The sequence below is a fragment of the Apodemus sylvaticus genome, chromosome 16 (genome assembly GCF_947179515.1).
Source record: "Apodemus sylvaticus chromosome 16, mApoSyl1.1, whole genome shotgun sequence".
NCBI lineage: Eukaryota > Metazoa > Chordata > Mammalia > Rodentia > Muridae > Apodemus > Apodemus sylvaticus.
The window spans coordinates 34,456,337-34,475,809 of NC_067487.1; the positions used below are offsets into that span (position 1 = coordinate 34,456,337).

The 19,473-nt window shown below is 40.8% G+C and overlaps 1 protein-coding gene and 1 pseudogene across 1 annotated transcript in view; one reads left to right on the top strand and one right to left on the bottom strand.

The window, feature by feature from the left end:
• Ranbp3l (RAN binding protein 3 like) overlaps positions 1-19,473 on the bottom strand; it is a 54,317-nt gene that overhangs the window by 19,426 nt on the left and 15,418 nt on the right. The window contains exons 2-7 of the mRNA XM_052159665.1: positions 6,247-6,305; positions 5,413-5,452; positions 4,921-4,998; positions 4,322-4,396; positions 1,882-1,953; positions 152-294 (exon numbers count right to left, since the gene is read on the bottom strand). Coding sequence (XP_052015625.1) covers positions 152-294; positions 1,882-1,953; positions 4,322-4,396; positions 4,921-4,998; positions 5,413-5,452; positions 6,247-6,305 — 467 coding nt within the window. The remainder of the gene's footprint in view (positions 1-151; positions 295-1,881; positions 1,954-4,321; positions 4,397-4,920; positions 4,999-5,412; positions 5,453-6,246; positions 6,306-19,473) is intronic.
• LOC127667179 (uncharacterized) lies at positions 13,754-13,895 on the top strand (annotated as a pseudogene).

Here is a 19,473-nt window from a genome sequence, read left to right on the forward strand (position 1 = left end):
TACACTCACGAGTTCCCACTGCCTGCTGCATAGCTTTTCCACTTGGGAATGACAGCAACCACAAAATTGGTCCCGGGAGCACTCTCTTATTTCATAAGATTACCGAGAACGTCTCAGTGTCTCTTCTTCTGTTCCTGGGGATTTTTCTTACCTTGTGCTCAGTATTTTCCTTAGTTTTGCAGGATGTCGACGCACGGGGCCCAAATGTTGTGCCTACTTTTTGACAACTTTGCGTCTGAGACGGCTGCAGAACAGAGGGCCTTAGAACATGTTCCGAAGATCTCACGGGGGGACCTTGAGAGAGCAGAAAGGAAAGATCAATAAATTGTTAATGAAATGCCCCATTTGCCCCTATTTTTAAATGGTGCTTAAAAAAAATCACAACTGACTTTTCAGAGACTAAACAAAGTCAGCACGCAGCCAGAGAATTGCCAGCTACTCTTTCTGCCCAGCTTTTGCCAGATTAGGGTGTCTTTTAATTACATGGCTTGTCTAACCAAATATTTTTATCCTTCATGTTCTGTCACTCTGTCCTGCCTGCACACACCCAACACACTGTGCGCGCGCAGGCATGCACACACACACACACACACACACAGAGAGAGAGAGAGAGAGAGAGAGAGAGAGAGAGAGAGAGAGAGAGAGAGAGAGAGAGGTGGAGAGAAAGAGACATTAAAATATGCATGGCAAGCCGAAGTTATAGACTGCAGTCATATGGGGTCATAATAAGTCTGCTTACTTTTCTAAATCATTTAGAAACCCGTAAAGTTTATTTACTTTTATCGCTTCTCTAAATATGCCTCCCTTGACACTTTAGGTTTCCACCAATGTTCCGAGCTTCCTTACTCTTCGACTAATGCTCCGCCCCCTCCCCCACGTGTCTGCTCATCTACCAGGTGTCTAACTTCATGCCAGCCTCCATGGCATGGCTTTGTCCCCTTCTCTTCTCCAGGCAGCTGCCCGGGTTATATAGCTTGCAGGACCTGTTGTTCTTCTAAGTTGTAACATAATTTCCCTTGTACCTCAACTAAGTAAGTGATGGATGGATGGATGGGTGGATGGATGGGTGGATGGATGGGTGGATGGATGGATGGATGGGTGGATGGATGGGTGGATGGGTAGATGGATGGATAGATGGATGGGTGGATGGATGAATGGATGGATGGGTGGATGGATGGATGGATGGATGAGTGGATGGGTGGATGGATGGATGGGTGGATGGATGGGTGGATGGATGGGTGGATGGTTGGATGGGTGGATGGATGGATGGGTGGATGGATGGGTGGATGGGTAGATGGATGGGTAGATGGATGGATAGATGGATGGGTGGATGGATGGGTGGATGGATGCATGGATGGATGGGTGGATGGATGGATGGATGAGTGGATGGGAGGATGGATGGATGGATGGATGGGTGTAGTAAGCCACCTTTTGTTCATCTCTATTACAAGATGGCGCTGGCCAGATGCAGCTCCCTGGCAGTAAATTACTTTAGTACATGTGCAGTGTGTTGTATTCATTATCACACTTACATGCTAATGAAGAACTCACTTAGTTCACCAATGAGGAAGCGGCTGGCTACCTCTTTTGGCAGATGGGGCTGACTAGGCTATATAAGGTCAGGCAGGGAGAGAGTTGGAGGCCGCCAAAAGAAGAAATAAGCTTAATTCAAGGTTCCCGAAATAAACCATAAGAAGGAAGAAACTCCCTGGTGTTGTGTCCTCCTTGCAGGCGAGGGTGGGCATGACAGATGGGTGGGTGGTTGGATGGATAGATGGATGGGTGGATGGATGGGTGGGTAGATGGATGGATGGATGAATAAGTATATAATAGATGGTGAGATGTAGAATTTCAGGGAATCTTGAAACTGAAGATTCATACCTTTCTCTATGTTGTTCATATCATCATTCCTTTGCAGCAGATGTGATGTCATAAAAACATTGTTTTTCTTCACTATAAGAAAAAAAAACATTAAAAAACTTTGAAGCGTGTGTCAAAGTTTACTTTGGAGAAAAAGCCTGCTCAGGAATCACCAGTAGATGTCGCTGTTGGCACTAATGAAGCTAGAAAGTAGTGCTCAGTGGAGTGCTGGTCTTAGTAAATGGGATTGCCAGGCGAGATTTGCTACCTACTTTTGCTCAGTTCTCAAAAAATCTAAAATTAGACCTTTAATAGAAGAGGTAATTTTATTTTATTATAATTAAATAGTGTTGTAAAAAATTTGCAGATCACTGCAAACCCTGACGTGATAATGAATCCTATGTGCGTATGTGCACCTCTCATAGAATGCTACAAGACTATTAACAGATCCTTCACATCTTTTAAAAATGATACTCGGGAGAGAAAGGTGGCAACTATGCTGACTACTTTGTTAGTTAATTAGCTTGTTTGTTGTTTGTCAACTTGACACAAGGTAGAGCCATCTTGAAAGAGAGAATATCAATTGAAAAAAACTACCTACATAAATCTTTAGGCACGTCTGAATTCCTGATTGATTATTGATGCTGGGAGGGTCCAGCATACTCTTGGCAGTGCCACAGCTGGGCACGCGGTCCTGGTTGTTGAAGAAGCAAGCTGAACATGCCTTAGAGAGTAAGCCAGGAAGCAGCTTCAGAGATCCCCATCCCTGCCCCTCCTAATCCCCACCCCTCCCTCATCTCTGCTTCAGTTCCAGCCTCCAGGTTCCTGCTCCGACTTCCCTCCAGGGTGGGCTATAAATTGTAACATGAAACAATCCTGTTCCTCTCCTAAGTTGTTTCTCCTCGGTGTTTTGTCACAGTAACAAAAGCTGAACTATGGTAACAAAGACGCCAGGTTGTTTTCCTCTAGGTGTTGCTGGGTAGGATTGGTTGGCTACCAGCATAGGATTTCTGGACTTTTCAAAGGGAGACAATTTTCTTAATACTGCAGTGGCCAGGCATCTAAGATGACAAGAGACCAAGAAGCACCTCTTTAAAGTGCTCTTCACCATGTCATCTCGTGAATATTGGAATGGGATTGCTATTCCAGGCAAAGCTGGAGTTAGTTAGTAGTCTATGATCTGTATCACTTGAAATAAATAACAAATGGGACATATAAATTGTACCATTTTCTCAATCCCAACAGCATTTATGATTCTGCAGCACATGCATTAGAAGTGCTGCTTACTGATTAGAGTCCTCCAGTATGGTTATCCTTTGTGTATCCGATTTTTAAAAATGATATAATTACATAGACAATCCTATTGCTTTACAGAGAAACATAGTAAAATACAATGTTTTGCCCTTTGGATTGCTCCATTTTTCTTATGCAACTTGCCATGTGGGTTCTGAAGGTCAGTTGAACTGAGAGGTGTCTCTTCTGTGACTAGACAGTGTCTGATACACTGTTCTACAGTTATGACTGTAATTATTGTTTTTAATATGGATTTAATTGGTTTGAAAACTGAAGTTCTTAGGTAGAGAACAATCAATCAAAAGGAAAGAAGATAGATGATAGATGGTAGATAGATTATTGATAAACAGATAAATATAGATAGATGATTGGTAGATAAATGGATAGATGATAGATAAATGATTGATAGACAGACAGACAGACAGATAGATAGTAGATAACAAATAGATTTCATTGTGATAAATACTGGGAAATGCAGTTGATTGTTCAGTACAAATAAAAATACCCAAGAATGTAAGTCACTGTTTAATGTAGAGATGGTGCCAATCATTTCATTGAGCTAAACATTTCAGCATGATAAAATCGTTTAATTGCCAAAGCATTGAGAATTTCAAGTCAAGAAAAATAACATTTTCATAAGTTAAACTCTAAGAATCATATTGTAAGCCTTAGAACATGAATCAAAAGCATGGTTATGTTTTGACTACTATATAAGCTATATTTGTAGATAATGCTAAATAAAGCAAAGAATTCCATTTTTATTTTGTAGATTTGCCCTCCATAAAGTAATGTGTATGGTACAAAGTCTGTAAGGCCTATTTCTTATGAAGACAATTTGTGAAGACCTATGATATAGAAAGAAAGAAAGCTAAATTCCCAACTGACTCAGCACAAAGTGCATAACAGAATTCTTCTTTAAATGTAGGCATTTGTTTATTTCGTATATGAAGTCCTAAAATAGGCCAAGTTTAAACTTTTGGCCCAAAATAAACTACGCTGTCTGGAGATGTGAAGTGTGTACGGTGGCCCTCCTCTTGCTTCACTGCGGCTCACCTCTCATTTGTTGCTCAAACAACTGGAATCTTAGGATGTCTAAGAAATAAAACTCGTCGGTCACTTTCTGAGGCATCAGAGTGTCAGGATTGAGATTCTGGGAGTCTGTTCTTACCTGGCCTGGATGGAGGGAAGGTTGGGACATCAGTGAATGACGAGGACCTCAAGCGTGTCTGAGACAAGGCCATCACTAAAAGCAGATTGCAAAAGCAGGCCATTAAGGAAGTGGGTCTTTTGTCTAGTTTGACTGGGATTCTGTAGTTTGGAGAAAAATTCAGATCTCTAATTTAAGCAAAATATTTTTTTTTTGTATTTTTATCAATCAAACCAGAGACTGACTCTGGGGATCATAAATTAACCTGATTTTCATTCAACTCAGTAAATATTCCTTGAATGCTGACTGTGCATTAGATATTCTGTCAGGCACAAAATGCCACCAGTGAACTCATAGCAGGTAGAGAGACCTGTATCTAAATTGCTGCTTTGCAAAGCCCACATTTTTGGGGGCTGAGGAGCCCGGGAGTATGTTGATGGACAGATGGGCAAACTGTGTTCTCAATTGGCTCAGAAAACAATATGTAATAACGTTCTTCTCAAAGCACCAGCATGTTTTTATTTTGTAAGGTGCTTACTCTTAAATGGCCAGTTGGAAATGTGTCTTTTTAAAAAAAATTTTTTTTTCACATTCAGCACAATAGTCAAAACTATACCTACCTCCTGGAGATTGAGAATCTGTAGTATGAAGCGTGACAGATGAAGACCTTACACGCTTTCTCAAGAAACCAGTGAACTCTGAAAGACATTTCATAGGAATGGTAACATTGTTTAAAATAACACACAGTATAGAAGGATAATCAACCCTTATGCGCTTAGGTCAGTGTTTTTCAACATGCTGACTCTTGAAGCCCAGATTTAAATATTAGCAATGTTATGGTGATTATAAGCCTACAGGTGTCTCATGTTAGCATGGGGCAGGTAGAGACGAGTCTTCTACAGGAAAGTATTCATATTCTGAAGTTCTGCAGAACATCACAAGGGCTATGCACTCACATTACTATTCCCAGGTATCTGCCTGCCATTTTTCAAAAACAAAGAAAACCCCTAAGTTTCATAGAGTCTGTGACGCAAGTCCAAATTCTTGTGCTTGCTTGCTTTTCAAATAATGGTTGGGTTTAGTGTTGTGCAAATCAGAATGTTACTCATTACCAAGCTCTGCTGCTTCGTCCAGGATGTCTTCTGCAGGTCTCTGAAAAGACATAAAACTCCCAGTGAAAGCGGAATATTTTGTCTTTGCATCCATTTTCCACTCTGTTTCTGTATTGAGAGAGGTTTCAGGAGCCAGAGCCCTTCAGCTCACAAGGATAAAGCAACACACCATAGATTCACCAAGAATATGTCAACAGAAAAGCCTACCCCAGTGGTCACAGATTTCAAGGACTATAGAACCATTTCTAAACACGTGTTTTAAATGCAGAGGTTTTTTTTTGTTGTTGTTGTTGTTGTTTTTTGTTTTTTGTTTTTTGTTTTTTTGAGGCACCTTCTCTCAGGATTCTACAGGGCTTGATCTGGAATGAAGTTGAGCTTCCTTTAGTTTATCACTTGAGTCGTTTGTTTAGGACTGCATGTAAGAACAACAACCCTAACAGAGTGAGTGTAGTGATGCTCGAGCTCCCGTGGTTCCAGGGTGATGCTTCAACATCACACAGGACCTGTAAGTCCTTCAAATTAGTATCAAAATGGCATGCTGGAGCTTTTTATACCCAGTTCTAGGCTCTTTTGCTAAAGAGGAACAAAGGAGGTCTTAACTGTCCTAATCTTTTTTCTGTCCCCACACCTTTTAAAGTCACTCTAAGTAAGCATATTTCTTTAGATCAAGCGCTTTATTCACAACCTAGAGATTTCAACCAAACTGATGTCCCTGAATCCCAGCTACATGAACATTCCGTGGAGAACTAGATGAACTCAGGCAGCTTCCATATCTTAGTCTAAATACCTCTTTTAAGTATTAGTTATCAGAACCAAAATATCTTTTGATCTTACCTTAAAACTGTGTTCTCCTTTCTCAAAAACAAATATTGGTCGAGCAATGGCATATTTCTCTGTAAAAAAAAAAAAAAAGGAATGGTCAAGGAATCAAAGTGCACTGATGTCTTTAACGCCACCTAAAAATACTTCAAGGAAGCTTTTTGGTTTTGCAATGTTCTTGTTGTGGTGATTTGAATGATAATAGCCCCCTCAGAAGAATATGTTTGAATATTTGGTCCCAGTTGGTAGAAATGCTTTGGAAGGATTAGGGTGTGTGGACTTGTTAGAGAAGGTGTGTCACTGGGGGTGGGCTTTGAAGTTTTAAAGTTCCACACCACCTCAGTCTCTCTCTCTCTCTCTCTCTCTCTCTCTCTCTCTCTCTCTGACTCTGTTTTTGTTTTTATCTCGCTCTGACTCTGTCTCTGTATCTCTTTCTCTATCTCTCTGTCTCTTTCTCTGTCTATCTCTGATTCTGTCTGTCTATGTCTCTGTCTCTCTGTCTCTGTCTGTCTGTCTCTGTCTGTCTGTCTCTCTCTCTGCCTGCTACCTGCCATTGAGGATGTGAGCTCTCACCTGCTGCTCCATCGTGATGCCTGCCTGCCTGTCACCATGCTCCCCACCATGATGATCATGTACTAACCCTCTGAAACGGTAAGCAAATCCTCAAATGCTTCCTTTATAAGTTGCCTCAGTCATAGTATCTCTATCTCTCCATAGCAACAGTAACTCTAAGGCTTTGAGGAGTCAAGAGAATGATGCTATTCCTAATTTTCCCACCCCATCCCCTCTTCCTTCCTCCCTGCCTCCCTCTGTGGCTATGGATCAAGGAATGACCTCTGAGATGTTTCTTTTATCTACCGTCATGGACTCTAACTTAAAACCATTAGGTAAATGCTTTCTTTCATAAGTTATCTTGATCATGGTGTTTTATCGTAGCAACCGAAAGGTATCTACAACACTTAACTTTGGGTAAAATATTATTGCTGATAGATACAGTTAATAATGGAAATAACAATTGGGGGAGAATGATAGTAGAATGTATATAATGAGAAAGATAATCTCTTTAAAGCACAGGCTTTCAACCTGTGTGTCACAACCCCTTTGACAAATGTCTATCTTCAAAAAATATTTACATTACAATCTGTAACAGTGGCAAAATTACAGCTATGAAGTAGCAACAAAAATAATTTGGTTGTGGTGTCACCATAACATGAGGAACTGTATTAAATGTTCAAAGCATTAGGAAGGTGGAGAATCACTGCTTTAAAGGAAGATGCTCAGATTGTATCAACTCTAAGTACCATAAATACCACCAACACAACAAAAACATGCTGTAGAGTTTAGAGAAGGGCTGGAGAGATGGCTCACTGGCTGCTCTTCCAGAGGTCTTCAGTTCAAATCCCAGTAACCACATGATGGCTCACAACCATCTGTAATGGAATGGAATTCCCTATTCTGGTGTGTCTGAAGACAGCTATAGTGTACTCATAGACATAAAATAAATAAATAATTTAAAACAAAAAAAAGAGTTTAAATAAAACAAAACACAATTGCCCTTTAGAATCTCATCAGGACAGTGCTTGAGGAATCTTTCAGAATAAAACTTTCAATGGCTAAGAAATCTCATCTGAGAGTACTTCTAATTGCATTGTACCCTAATGTGTAAGGGGCTGGACACAGTGGTTCACACTTCTACCTCAGCTCATAGGAGGCCGGAGCTAAGAGGATTGTGAGGTCATTATCAGTACACTGTCTTAGCACGCACTTTTCATGCATGGATGCAGGGATTTGTATCTCTGAGCCTAATGAATTCCACCTGAGGAATTTGGAGAGTGGAGACCCTGTCTCAAAACAATCAACAAGCCAAGGAGCGTAAGAGGCAGGCATGTATCCATGAACTATCCAGCCATGAAATGATCTCCAGACTCGTATTTTCTTCACTGGAGTTGCCCTATTCTAAACCGTGTTTTCAATGTTTGGGTTAAAGATTAATCTTACAAAATATTTCAAAATACATAAAACCCCATAAGCCATATTCATCTCTCCTCTTAGTTTTCTTCCTAACCCTCTCTCCCTCCCTCCCTCCCTCTCTCCCTCCCTCCCTCCCCCTTCCTTCCTTTCTTCCCCCCTCTCTTGCTTTCTTCCTTCCTTTTTCCCTCCCTTCCTTCTTTCCTCCCTTCCTTTTCTCCCTTCCTCCCTCCCTCCCTCCCTCCCTCTCTCCCTTCCTTCCTTCCTTTCTTCCCCCCTCTCTTGCTTTCTTCCTTCCTTTTCTCCCTTCCTTCCTTCCTCCCTCCCTCCATCCGTTCCTTCCTTTCTTCTTTTCTTCCTTCCTAACATCCAAATCTATGAACCTACAGGAGCCATTCACATTCAAACCACCAGACCACCTGATAATAATACATTATTAGTAAGCCTAAGTCAAACATCAATTCACACTATCTTCTTCCAGCATCATTATAACACACAGTCAGTGGTGTGCTCTGATGCACTAATTTTGCATCCCCAAGCCTAATAAAGTTCCAGCTGATGAGTTTTGAGAAACTACCACACAGTCACACCTTATAAACAACGGAAAAAGAAACTCCATTCCCCATGATCACGTCCTGTAAGACAGTGGCTAAAAATCCACCACACTAACTCTAGTTATTCCCCATGATCCAGTTGAATCAAAATAACTTCTTTTTCCATCCTGTTGAGACACACTATTCAGTTCTTATGCACATGCTTTTCCTGCTATGTTACATCTCTCTCTGTGTGAACATGCAACAGTGCATGAGGTTACAGGTTGCATAGAAGACTCTCATTAAACTTTGAGTCCTTTCCCCTCCTCTGGGCCCTATGCTGTCAGCAGGGGCTGTGCTACTTTGTAGTAGTTCTGGTGGAAGAAGACCGCTTGCTGCTCCTCAATAGCATTTTTTTTCACTCACTTTCTTATTCTCCCCCTGAGTTTTCTTCTGCCTTGCCTCCCTTTTTTGAAATAGTTTAACATCAATAAGATTCTGTACTCAAGCTGAAGCCAGAAGTTGTCTTAGAAATGCTTGCTCCTGGAATGGTGAGGCTTGGACTGGTGGGATGGCTTAGAGAGCAAGTTGCTTGTCACAGGTCTGAGTTTGTATCCTGAGGACTCAAAGCCGGTTGCAACCCCTCACTCTTTCCAAGATAATTCTTGGAAGTTTGTAGCCGGCTAACCTGATAATGTTGCAATGAACAACAAAAGACCCGGTGGAAACTGAGGACCAACACTTGAGCCTGACTCTGACCTCCATGGTCACACACATACATATATACTCACTACAAAAGCATCATCTATACGTGCACACATGTAAAAAGATACGGTCAAGATAAACCAGCAGCATTGTCCTGAGTCTGCTAGAAATGCAGACTGTGAGTTAAAACCTGTACAGTACATACTTTCTTGGTAAGTCATTCAAGAAGAAGTCTTGAAGGACACCAGATTTCTTTCAACCAAGGTCAAATTCATAAAGGTGTCAGTAGAGACTCCTAGAGTCAGTGCGTAACTCTGTGGGGGGCGTGCTGAGAAGGTCGGCAGTTAGTGAGGAAGGAAATGACATCATTCAAACCATACCCTAAGACTGATTGCGATCCAGTGTAAATCCACACACCACTCTAACCAATTTAAAAGAAATATCTATATTAAGGATATTGAAATGTCACTATTGATATTGAAACTAGTCATTCATATTTGCACGATTCCCTTTGAGAAGCAGAAGTTTGTCTGCTGTTTTAAAAACATGCCTTGAATCTGCCCTTTTCTTTAATAAAAAATTTAAATGCCATTCCGTGATATTATTAAACACTAATTAATACATCTCTGCAAAATTAGCCTGGAAGCACACATTTCACCAAGAGCGTCTGTGACAGTTCTAAGATTCTTCAAAAGGAATTTGAAACATTTGAAGTGTTGAGTGTAAAAAAAAAAAATCACATCTTTAGGAAGAGTACACGAATCATAGTAGGTGAGTTCAGTTACTGTGTGGAGCCCTGGAAAGGCTTCTGATTGTCGTTGTTATTGTTTTGTTTATTCTTTTTTGTTTGTTTTTTTGGAATTTTAGTTTTTTTGACACAGGGTTTCTCTGTGTAGCCCTGCCTGTCCTGGAACTCACTCTGTAGACCAGGCTGGCCTCGAACTCAGAAATCCGCTTGTCTCTGATTCCCAGAGTGCTGAGATTACAGGCGTGCTCCACCACCGCCCGGCCGTTTGTTCTTCTTCTTCTTTTTTTTTTTTTTAAATGTATTTTCTAAATTCTTTGTTTACATTCCAAATGCTTTCCCCTTTCCTGGTTCCCCCCCTCCCCATATGTCCCATAAGCCTCTTCTCTCCACCCATTCTCCAATCACCGCCCTCCCTTTTCTCTGTCCTGGTACTCCCCTACAATGCTGGATTAAGCCTTTCCAGGACCAGGGCCCTCTCCTTACTTCTTCATGGGAGTCATTTGATACACTAATTGTGTTTTGGGTATTCAGGGCTTCTGGGTTAATTAATATCCACTTATCTGTGAATGCATTCCATGTGTGTTCTTTTGTGCTTAGGTTACCTCACTTAGGATGATATTTTCCAGTTCCAACCATTTGCTTAAAAATGTCATGAATTTATTGTTTTTAATTGCTGAGTAGTATTCCATCGTGTCTATATACCACATTTTCTGTATCCATTCATCCATTGAGGGACATCTGGGTTCTTTCCAGCTTCTGGCTATTATAAATAAGACTGCAATGAACATAGTGGAACATGTGTCCTTATTGCATGCAGGGGAATCCTCTGGGTATATGCCCAGGAGTGGTACAGCCGGGTCCTCTGGAAGTGTCATGCCCAGTTTTCTGAGGAATCGCCAGACTGATTTCCAGAGTGGTTGTATCATCTTACACTCCCACCAGCAGTGAAGCAGTGTTACTCTTTCCCCACATCCCTGTCAACACCTGCTGTCTCCTGAGTTTTTAAACTTAGCCATTCTGACTGGTGTGAGGTGAAATCTCAGGGTTGTTTTGATTTGCATTTCCCAAATGACTATTGATGTTGAACATTTCTTAAGGTACTTCTTGGCCATCTGAATTTCTTCAGGCAAAAATTCTTTGTTTAGCTCTGTACCCCATTTTTAATAGGGTTATTTGTTTCCTTGGGGTCTAACTTTTTGAGTTATTTGTATATATTGTATATTAGCCCTCTATCGGATGTAGGGTTGGTGAAGATCTTTTCCCAATTTGTTGGCTGCTGTTTTGTCCTTTTGACAGTGCCCTTTGCCTTACAGAAACTTTGTAATTTTTTGAGGTCCCATTTGTCAATTCTTGATCTTAGAGCATAAGCTATTGGTGTTCTATTCAGGAACTTTTCCCCTGTGCCCATGTCCTCAAGGGTCTTCCCCAGTTTCTTTTCTATTAGTTTCACTGTGTCTGGTTTTATATGGAGGTTCTTGATCCACTTGGAGTTGAGCTTAGTACAAGGAGATAAGAATGGATCAATTCGCATTCTTCTGCATGCTGACCTCCAGTTGGACCATTTGTTCTTTTTAGGAAGAATAAAATAAATGAAATCCAGAACTTCATTAAAATCTCCTGAGGATGTTCTGAGACAGTCAAAACATGGTCCCAGAAGACAGAATCGGTGCCAACTCGCACATGAATCATGAATCACAAGTATGAGTCACTGCATGATGATGTCTCTAGCCATGTCTGGGGGACTCTGTGTATTGCACACAGAATGAAGTAGCAAATTGCCGGAGATGATGTTTGCGGACACGCCTCCATAGATGAGGTTGGGGGGCCTGTGATGATGTTTGGAGACACGCCTCCATAGATGAGGTTGGGGGGCCAGCTCAGAGGAGGCCCCTGGAGCAGCGGTTTCACTCTCATGATGATTCACTATGGCGATGAACTCTCAGTTCTGTTTTATGAGATGCTTTGCTTCGGCTTGAACGAAGAATGACAGGACCCCAGAGCGAATCAGGCAGTCTGCACAGCAGCTTTTCAGACAGACTCACAAAGCACCAGCTCAGAGGAGGCCCCTGGAGCAGCGGTTTCACGCTGCTCATCCCTGCTAAAATTATAAGCAATTTGTGGATTATAAATATCACCTGATTGTAAAACATATAGAAGTATGCTAAATGCAAAAGCAGGCGGTGGGGGGAGGGGACCCTTTCTCCTGTCTGTGTGATTCTGCAACTTGAAAATACTACTTTCTGTTTCTCTTAGAAACGGAGTGGTCGGCTGCCAACTGACAGAAACCTAGCAATTCTTAGTTCGATTTCATTTCTGAGGAATACATGCAGGAGAGAAGCAAGTGAAGAACCCTGTTTGCCTTTTTTTGACTACTAAGTCATTTTCAGACCTCTAGCATTTAGATGTATCCCTAGGTCATCTAAATGTATCCTAGCCATCTTGAGAGATGCTCGCCCTGCTGTTGATGGGAACAAATACAGAGACCCACAGCGCCAAAGGGACAACATGCAGAATAAGAAGCCTCGGAACACTAGGTCCTACATGAAATGTCTCCCTCAAATCTCCCCTCTCACAGCCCAGGGAACCGCGTGGAAAAGGAGGTGGAAAAGATTTTAAGACCCAGAGTGGATGGAGGATGCTAAGGAAACAAGGCGTTCTAAAACCAACAGGCTGTGTGTACATACGAGCTCACAGAGATGTGGTGACTTGTGTGGAATCTGCACAGGTCTGGGCCTGATGGGGTCCCAGCGCTGAACGGGAAGTGGGAGCAAGCCATGTCCTTATCCCAGACACTATCTCCAACCGATAACTGCAAAGGAAAAATGAGTTCTCTCGAATGGAGTGTACAAACTAGAGGATACAACACCATTCTTAAGGCTAGACCAACATGCCCACAGATAACTGGACAGGACAAAAGAAATTCAGTGACATTTTTAAAGCTTCTTGGTCTTATAATGCCTAGTCAGCTCTTTGTGTTTTTCCCTCTTATGTGTGTGTATGCATATTATGCATATGCATTAAAAATAAATATATATTATGTTTTTAAGACTTATTTTATTTTATGCATGAGTGCTCTATCTGCATGTATACCTGTATGCCAAAAGAGGGAGTCATATCCCTTTATAGATGGTTGTGAGCCACCATGTCGTTGCTGGGAATTGAACTTAGGACCTCTGGAAGAGCAGCCAATGCTCTTAAACTCTGAGCCATCTCCAGCCCCTATATTATGGTTTCTAGTTCTGTGTTTTTACAGGATTTCTATGTGTTGACATGATATGTGCATCTCTGATCTATATGTGTTTCTTGAGCTCTCTCTCTCCTCTCTCTCTGTCTGTTTTCCTTCTGACTATTTGCTCTCTCCTATTCTGATTCATTTGGTTTTCTTTTATCCAATTTTATGTTATAGTTATTTTTTTTAGATGCCTGTTTGTATCCTAGTGAAAGATGAAGGAGTATTTGGGTGGGTGGAGAAGATCTGGGAGGGATGGAGAGAGGGAAAACCATCATCAGAATATAATGTATTTTGTATTTAAAAAAAAAATCTGTTCTCAATAAAAAAATAAAAAGCATCACTTCTCAGCCTTTTGGCTAAGATCAAGTGTAGTATCTGTTCTTATCAGTTTAAAAAAAATAAAAAGAAAAATGTCCAATGAGCCAATGAGAATGTAAAATGATCCTCATTTCTTTAAGTTTATTTCCTGATACATTTTTTTAAATTTTATTTTCAATAAACTTTCTTTTTCATGGCTATCACAACATATTGCACTGCATGTTTCAATGTCAAGAGACTGTTGTTTGGATAATTTCCTTTCTCCCCTCCCTCTTCAAGGCAGTAACTGACATATGAAATGCTTATGCAAGTCCTGACTTGTCTTCACCCCTTTGCCTTGTAGAATGTTTAACTGGATATTACCCTGGTAAGCCCTGTGAACATTAGACCTTGCTGAGTTGTGCTTTTCTGTACTGGTATAATACAAAGACTTACATGTTTGCTCCATACTTTAGCTGTTGAGAGACATATTTAAATATATTTCTATTTGGCAAGTAAATAAATGATTCCTAGGTTCCAGAGTGTATTGATTTTAGAAGCCTGTGCTTTGAGAAGATAGAGACCACGTTTGCCTTCCTCAATGAGTTTGGGAAGCTCAATAGCTCCTCTGAGTAGACTTCCTCATCTGTGAAATGGGATCATAATGCCTCACTAAGTAGTAATGATTAAGGAAGGTTACTATGGTAACCACTGAGCACAGTGCTTGGCGTTTCATTTCTGACTACGATGACATACTCTTCAGGAGTGCCTTATTGTACCCTTTAGCCACAAAGGAATTAAGTCTTAAGACTCATATCATGTGCCAATGTCATACAGAGAGTACTTAAGATTCTAAGTCTCCATAGCTGATTCCAAGTCTCCTAGCTTTTGTGTCTGTCCTGCCTCCGTGTGGGCTTCCACTTTAAGCTCCACAACAGTTGTTTCTGCAAGGTGGTATAGTTGGGTAGACCAGTTGTTTCTGCAGGGTGGTATGGCTGGGTAGACCAGTTCTTTCTGCAGGGTAGTATGGCTGGGTAGACCAGTTGTTTCTGCAGGGTGGTATGGCTGGATAGACCAGCTCTTTCCTGGTCCCTGGGACCTGGACAGGCTTGGTGGGGATGTGATCTGATACTGCATGCATGTTCTTACACATGATTTTTGCCTTTTGAGTTAGATAAAAGGAGTCTTATTTTTAGACCCATGTCCACTGGGAAAGACAGTAACAAAAGGATGTGTTACCGTTGACAAGAATATACTCATCTCTCCATGGTTTGGAGGTGGTATTTTGTTATTAATAAGACCATTGTGTGGTTCTGTGAGAAGGGTACCTGTAATCTTAGCTATGTTTATCGGAGCATATGTGTGTTTCTGTGAGTGGGTTACCTATAGTCTTAAATATGTTTATTGGAGCATATGTGGACTTCCAGAGTGTTGATTCCAGAGTGATCAGCTTGGTCTCTCTACACCCTTCCTTGTTTGGGCCTGAGGGCTAATAAAGATGTAGACTGTGGCCCGGGATATACGTGGTCAGCTAGTACCATTTAGCAATACATATTTCATTTGACAGCATTTGTAAGTCACACATTTTCCCCTCAGAATAGCTCACAGTGTGAAAAAGCTTCCATATGCTTGAAATGGATTCTCATATTTGCTGAGAGAGGAGAGGAGTAAAAATACAGTCTAGGTTTCACAGGACGTTGAAGACGTGTCCTGAGCAGGCATATGGTCATTAACTTTATTCTTAAAGTTAATCTCGAACTAATTATCCACCAGTGTTTACTGTAAAAATTCAGCAGGTAATTGTGATACAAAATATCTTCTTCATGACAATTAAATCACTATTCTAAAGAACTACTGATAGGTTACTATATATTCATGTATCAGATTCCTCCATTTCAGTAGAGAGATGCAGTTTTTAAATTCTTTCATGGATTCACAAGACAGAATCAGGATGAAAATTTGAGTGTGATTTTCTCCAGTTTCTCAAATCTCTCCATCTCTGTCTTAAGAGTTTGAGCAAGAGACTGGAGGCCCCAGGGAGTTTAGAGGTCAGGCGGGGTGGGGGTGGTGGGGACAACCATATGGAGACAGGGGGTGGGGAGGATGTATGGGATGTGGAACAGTCGGAGGATGGATGGGGGAGGGATAAAATATGGAGTGTAAAAAATTAATCAATCAATCAATCAATTAATTTTATAAAAGAGTTTGAGTAAGCAAGGGGAATAGAGTCTCTGCTTCCCAATTTCCACAGGGTTAACAAAGTGTTCCATCGTGCTCCGGTCCTTGAAGGCCCAGCCAGCAAAAGGAAGGTATCCTGCCACCCACCTCATGTACCCCATAGGCCAGAGTCCTCTCCCCTCTGGGACACACAGAAAGCCCAGGGCCAGGAATGGTCTGCTCCTTGATGTAAGGGGCCCCTGTCCTCCAAACCCCCAGGAGTGGGTATGGATAAAGTTATGCTTGTTGTAGAAGCTAGAGTTTAGATTGTTCTGTGCAGAAAATGTGTATACTTGGAGTGAACTGGGTAGCAAAAGTCAGGTAGCCAACTGTACTCTTAGCTCCAGACACTTTGTTCCTAACTGTATAAAAAGTATGGGAACAGATTTCATTCTTTACGTTTATGTGACCTGAAGTAGTTTTTCTTGGGGAAGTTGAAAACAGATCTTGTGTTAAGATCTTATGGTCATTGGGGTCTCAGAGTAAATCAAGTCTGAGGACTGGAAAAGTTACTCTAATTGCATGGTGTCCTTTAATTTACCTAAGTGGGAAAGTGCATACACCAAAGCATTTGCCGCTTTAACATTTTAAGGATACAAAATGGCATTAACTACACTCACATCTCTGCAAAGCAATTGCTACAACCATATCCCCAGAGCCTCATGGTCAGCCTTGACCTGACACCTTGAAGTTAGCTAACAGTAATGCCTTATTCCACACCCTGCTCACCCGGCCCTGGAAACCATTATTTACTTTTGGATTTTGACAGTCCCACATACTTCATATAAGTGGAAGATTCAATATTTGACTTTAAAATTTTATTTTTAAAATTAGATTGGTGTGTGTGTGTGTGTGTGTGTGTGTGTGTGTGTGTGTGTGTGCATAGCACAGTGTACACATGGAGTCCAGGGGACAACTTGGGGGAGCTGTTTTTCTTTTTCCAGCCTGTGGGTTCCAGAAAGGGAATTTAAATCACCATCAGACTTAGTGGCAAATGTCTTTACCTGCTGAATCACCTCTCTGGCCCAATATTTGTCTTTTTATATCTAGATTTTACCAAGCATAATGTCTTCATCCACGTAGAGGCAGCAAAAGCTGAATAATGCCTAGTTCTCTCTCTCTCTCTCTCTGTCTCTCTCTGTCTCTCTCTCTCTCTCTCTCTCCTCTTCTTTCAATTGTGAAGTACATATAACAGAGCATTTATAATTTTATTTTAGGAGTGCACTGTGGCGTTCACTACATTATATTATATAATACATATTACATTTTAAATCATTCGTTCATTGGTGGATATTTAAATCAAGATTTCCTGTTTCCTCATCCTCCTCATTTTTGTGATGCATTTGACTCTACAGGTCTAACATCCACCTTCTAGTCCTTTCTTCTTCTTTCTCCTGCTCTCACACACTCACTCATGTTTAATATTAGAATTATTATATGTCAGGTCTATTTTCTTCAGTGTATGCAGGGCTGGGGACTGAACCTAATGACCTTATGCATGCTAGGCTAGCTAAACCACTGAGCCACACACTGATCCCTAAGTACTCTGGTAGTTTTCAAGTGAAATAAATTTCCAGTTGCCTCATTTTAAATTCTCTATCAGTCTGCGGTGGTAGCTCTTACATACCTGTACACTAAAGCCGTTCTTCATCCTAACCACTGATTTCAGGAACAGTTCTCAATCCTAGTCTCAGACTTGTGCTGTGTAAATGCCAGTGGACTTGAATGATCTTTGAAGCCTGGACATGCAGAACAAAATGCATTTGTTCATTTATTAAGGGTTAATTGTCTATTGCAATCAAAGAGAGTAGCAGTATTTTAAGCTTATAGTGGAAGGGCAAAAATTATTCTCAACGGTAGGAAGAAGGTTGTAGCTAGACTTGTTTTCTAAAAGGCCCTGCAAACATGTGTTGTTTCTTCACAATCAAAATGGTTACCTTCCTTAACTAATCTTAGCTTAGTTCTGTTCTCAAGAAGAAATACAGTGAGAAATACCTCAACTCTACCTATGTTTGGAAATGAAGAACCTTATTTAAAAAAAGTTCCTGTTAAATAAAGAGAGGTCAGTTGTACTGCTAGTATACGTCTTGCCCTCCACCCCAAACCCCACATCTATCTACAATCACATTTCTCTGCAGAGGACCAAAGGTAACTCAGCCAACCCCAAGCTGAAATGGTCCACTTGCAACATTTCAACCTTTTCCTTACTTTAATCTTTGTCCTTAGATGGCAATGTCCCTGTGTCCCTGCCTGTCTTCAAACTTAGGCACTTTTTTGTTTTGTTTTGTTTTTGTTTGTTTTTGTTTTTTGTTTTTTGTTTTTTTTTGGTTGTTGACAATTATTGGGATTAACCTAGGGCTTAATTCTTGCAGGGTAAATATTCTACCACTTATATTCCCAGTCTTCTTTTCTTTTCTTTTCTTTTCTTTTCTTTTTTTTTCTTTTCTTTTCTTTTCTTTTCTTTTCCTTTTCCTTTTCTTTTTTCCCCCTTTCTTCCTTTCTTTTTTACCTTGAGACACGCTCTAAGTAGCCCAGGCTGCCCTTGACAGAGCTTGCTCTTAGGCCTGCTTTGAGCTTGGTCACCCCTCTGTTCCAGTCTCCAGAGCAGCTAGGGTTATAAGGATATTCCACGATGCCTAATCTATCCCAACTTTTTATAAATTTTACCAGAAAAAGACAAGTTTTGGTGCCAATTACTACAGCAGGTCACTGTACAAATCTCTTCGGGTCACTGTCCCTGACTGAAGGTCTAGATCACACTCCTATGACCTTTGGTTGTCTGTGGCCATCCCTGGCAGGTGAAGTGTCTGATGAGCAGTTAGAAGGAATGGAGCTTTAGAAGGAATAAAGTTTTTAGTACTTTTAAAATCCTGACTCTTGGGTATTTTGCTTGATTTGCCCATCAAATTAATTCAAAAGCAACTCAGGTGTGAATCTTTCTTTGCCAAAATGTTCATTAAAATCTCAGATCAAGTTAATGATTTAATACAAAAGCTGACCCAACATTTGAAACATAACTTCCTGTTTACATTTTAAAAGAAAACTGGGCCTAGGGCTATGGCTCAGTAGTAGAGCATTTGCCTAGCATCTTCAGTGCTGTCAAAAACAACAGGTAGATTATAGCAGTGGCCATGATTTAGCCCTTTTAATTTTGTAGCTTTGGACATGGATAGTCTGTTTGACCAAAAACCCAAACCATTTCTCTCAAGTCATTTCAGCCAAGTTTTTTAAAAATGGTGTATTACTTTGCTTAATATTTTATAAAATGTAGAAGACATGGGTTCTCAGCATCAAACACCATTAGCCTGACCAGCAAGTTGCTGGCACAGGAACTATACATTTGTACTTGACACAGCTGCACTTTCTTACTGACTTTGTTTGGACTAAAAGTCACCCTCCTCAAATCAGTTGGATGTGATTCAAAATCCATATAAAGTTTAACTGGTGACTTGGCTGAAATGGCTTGAGAGAAATGGTTTGGGTTTTTGGTCAAACAGACTATCCATGTCCAAAGCTACAAATTTAAAAGGGCTAAATCATGG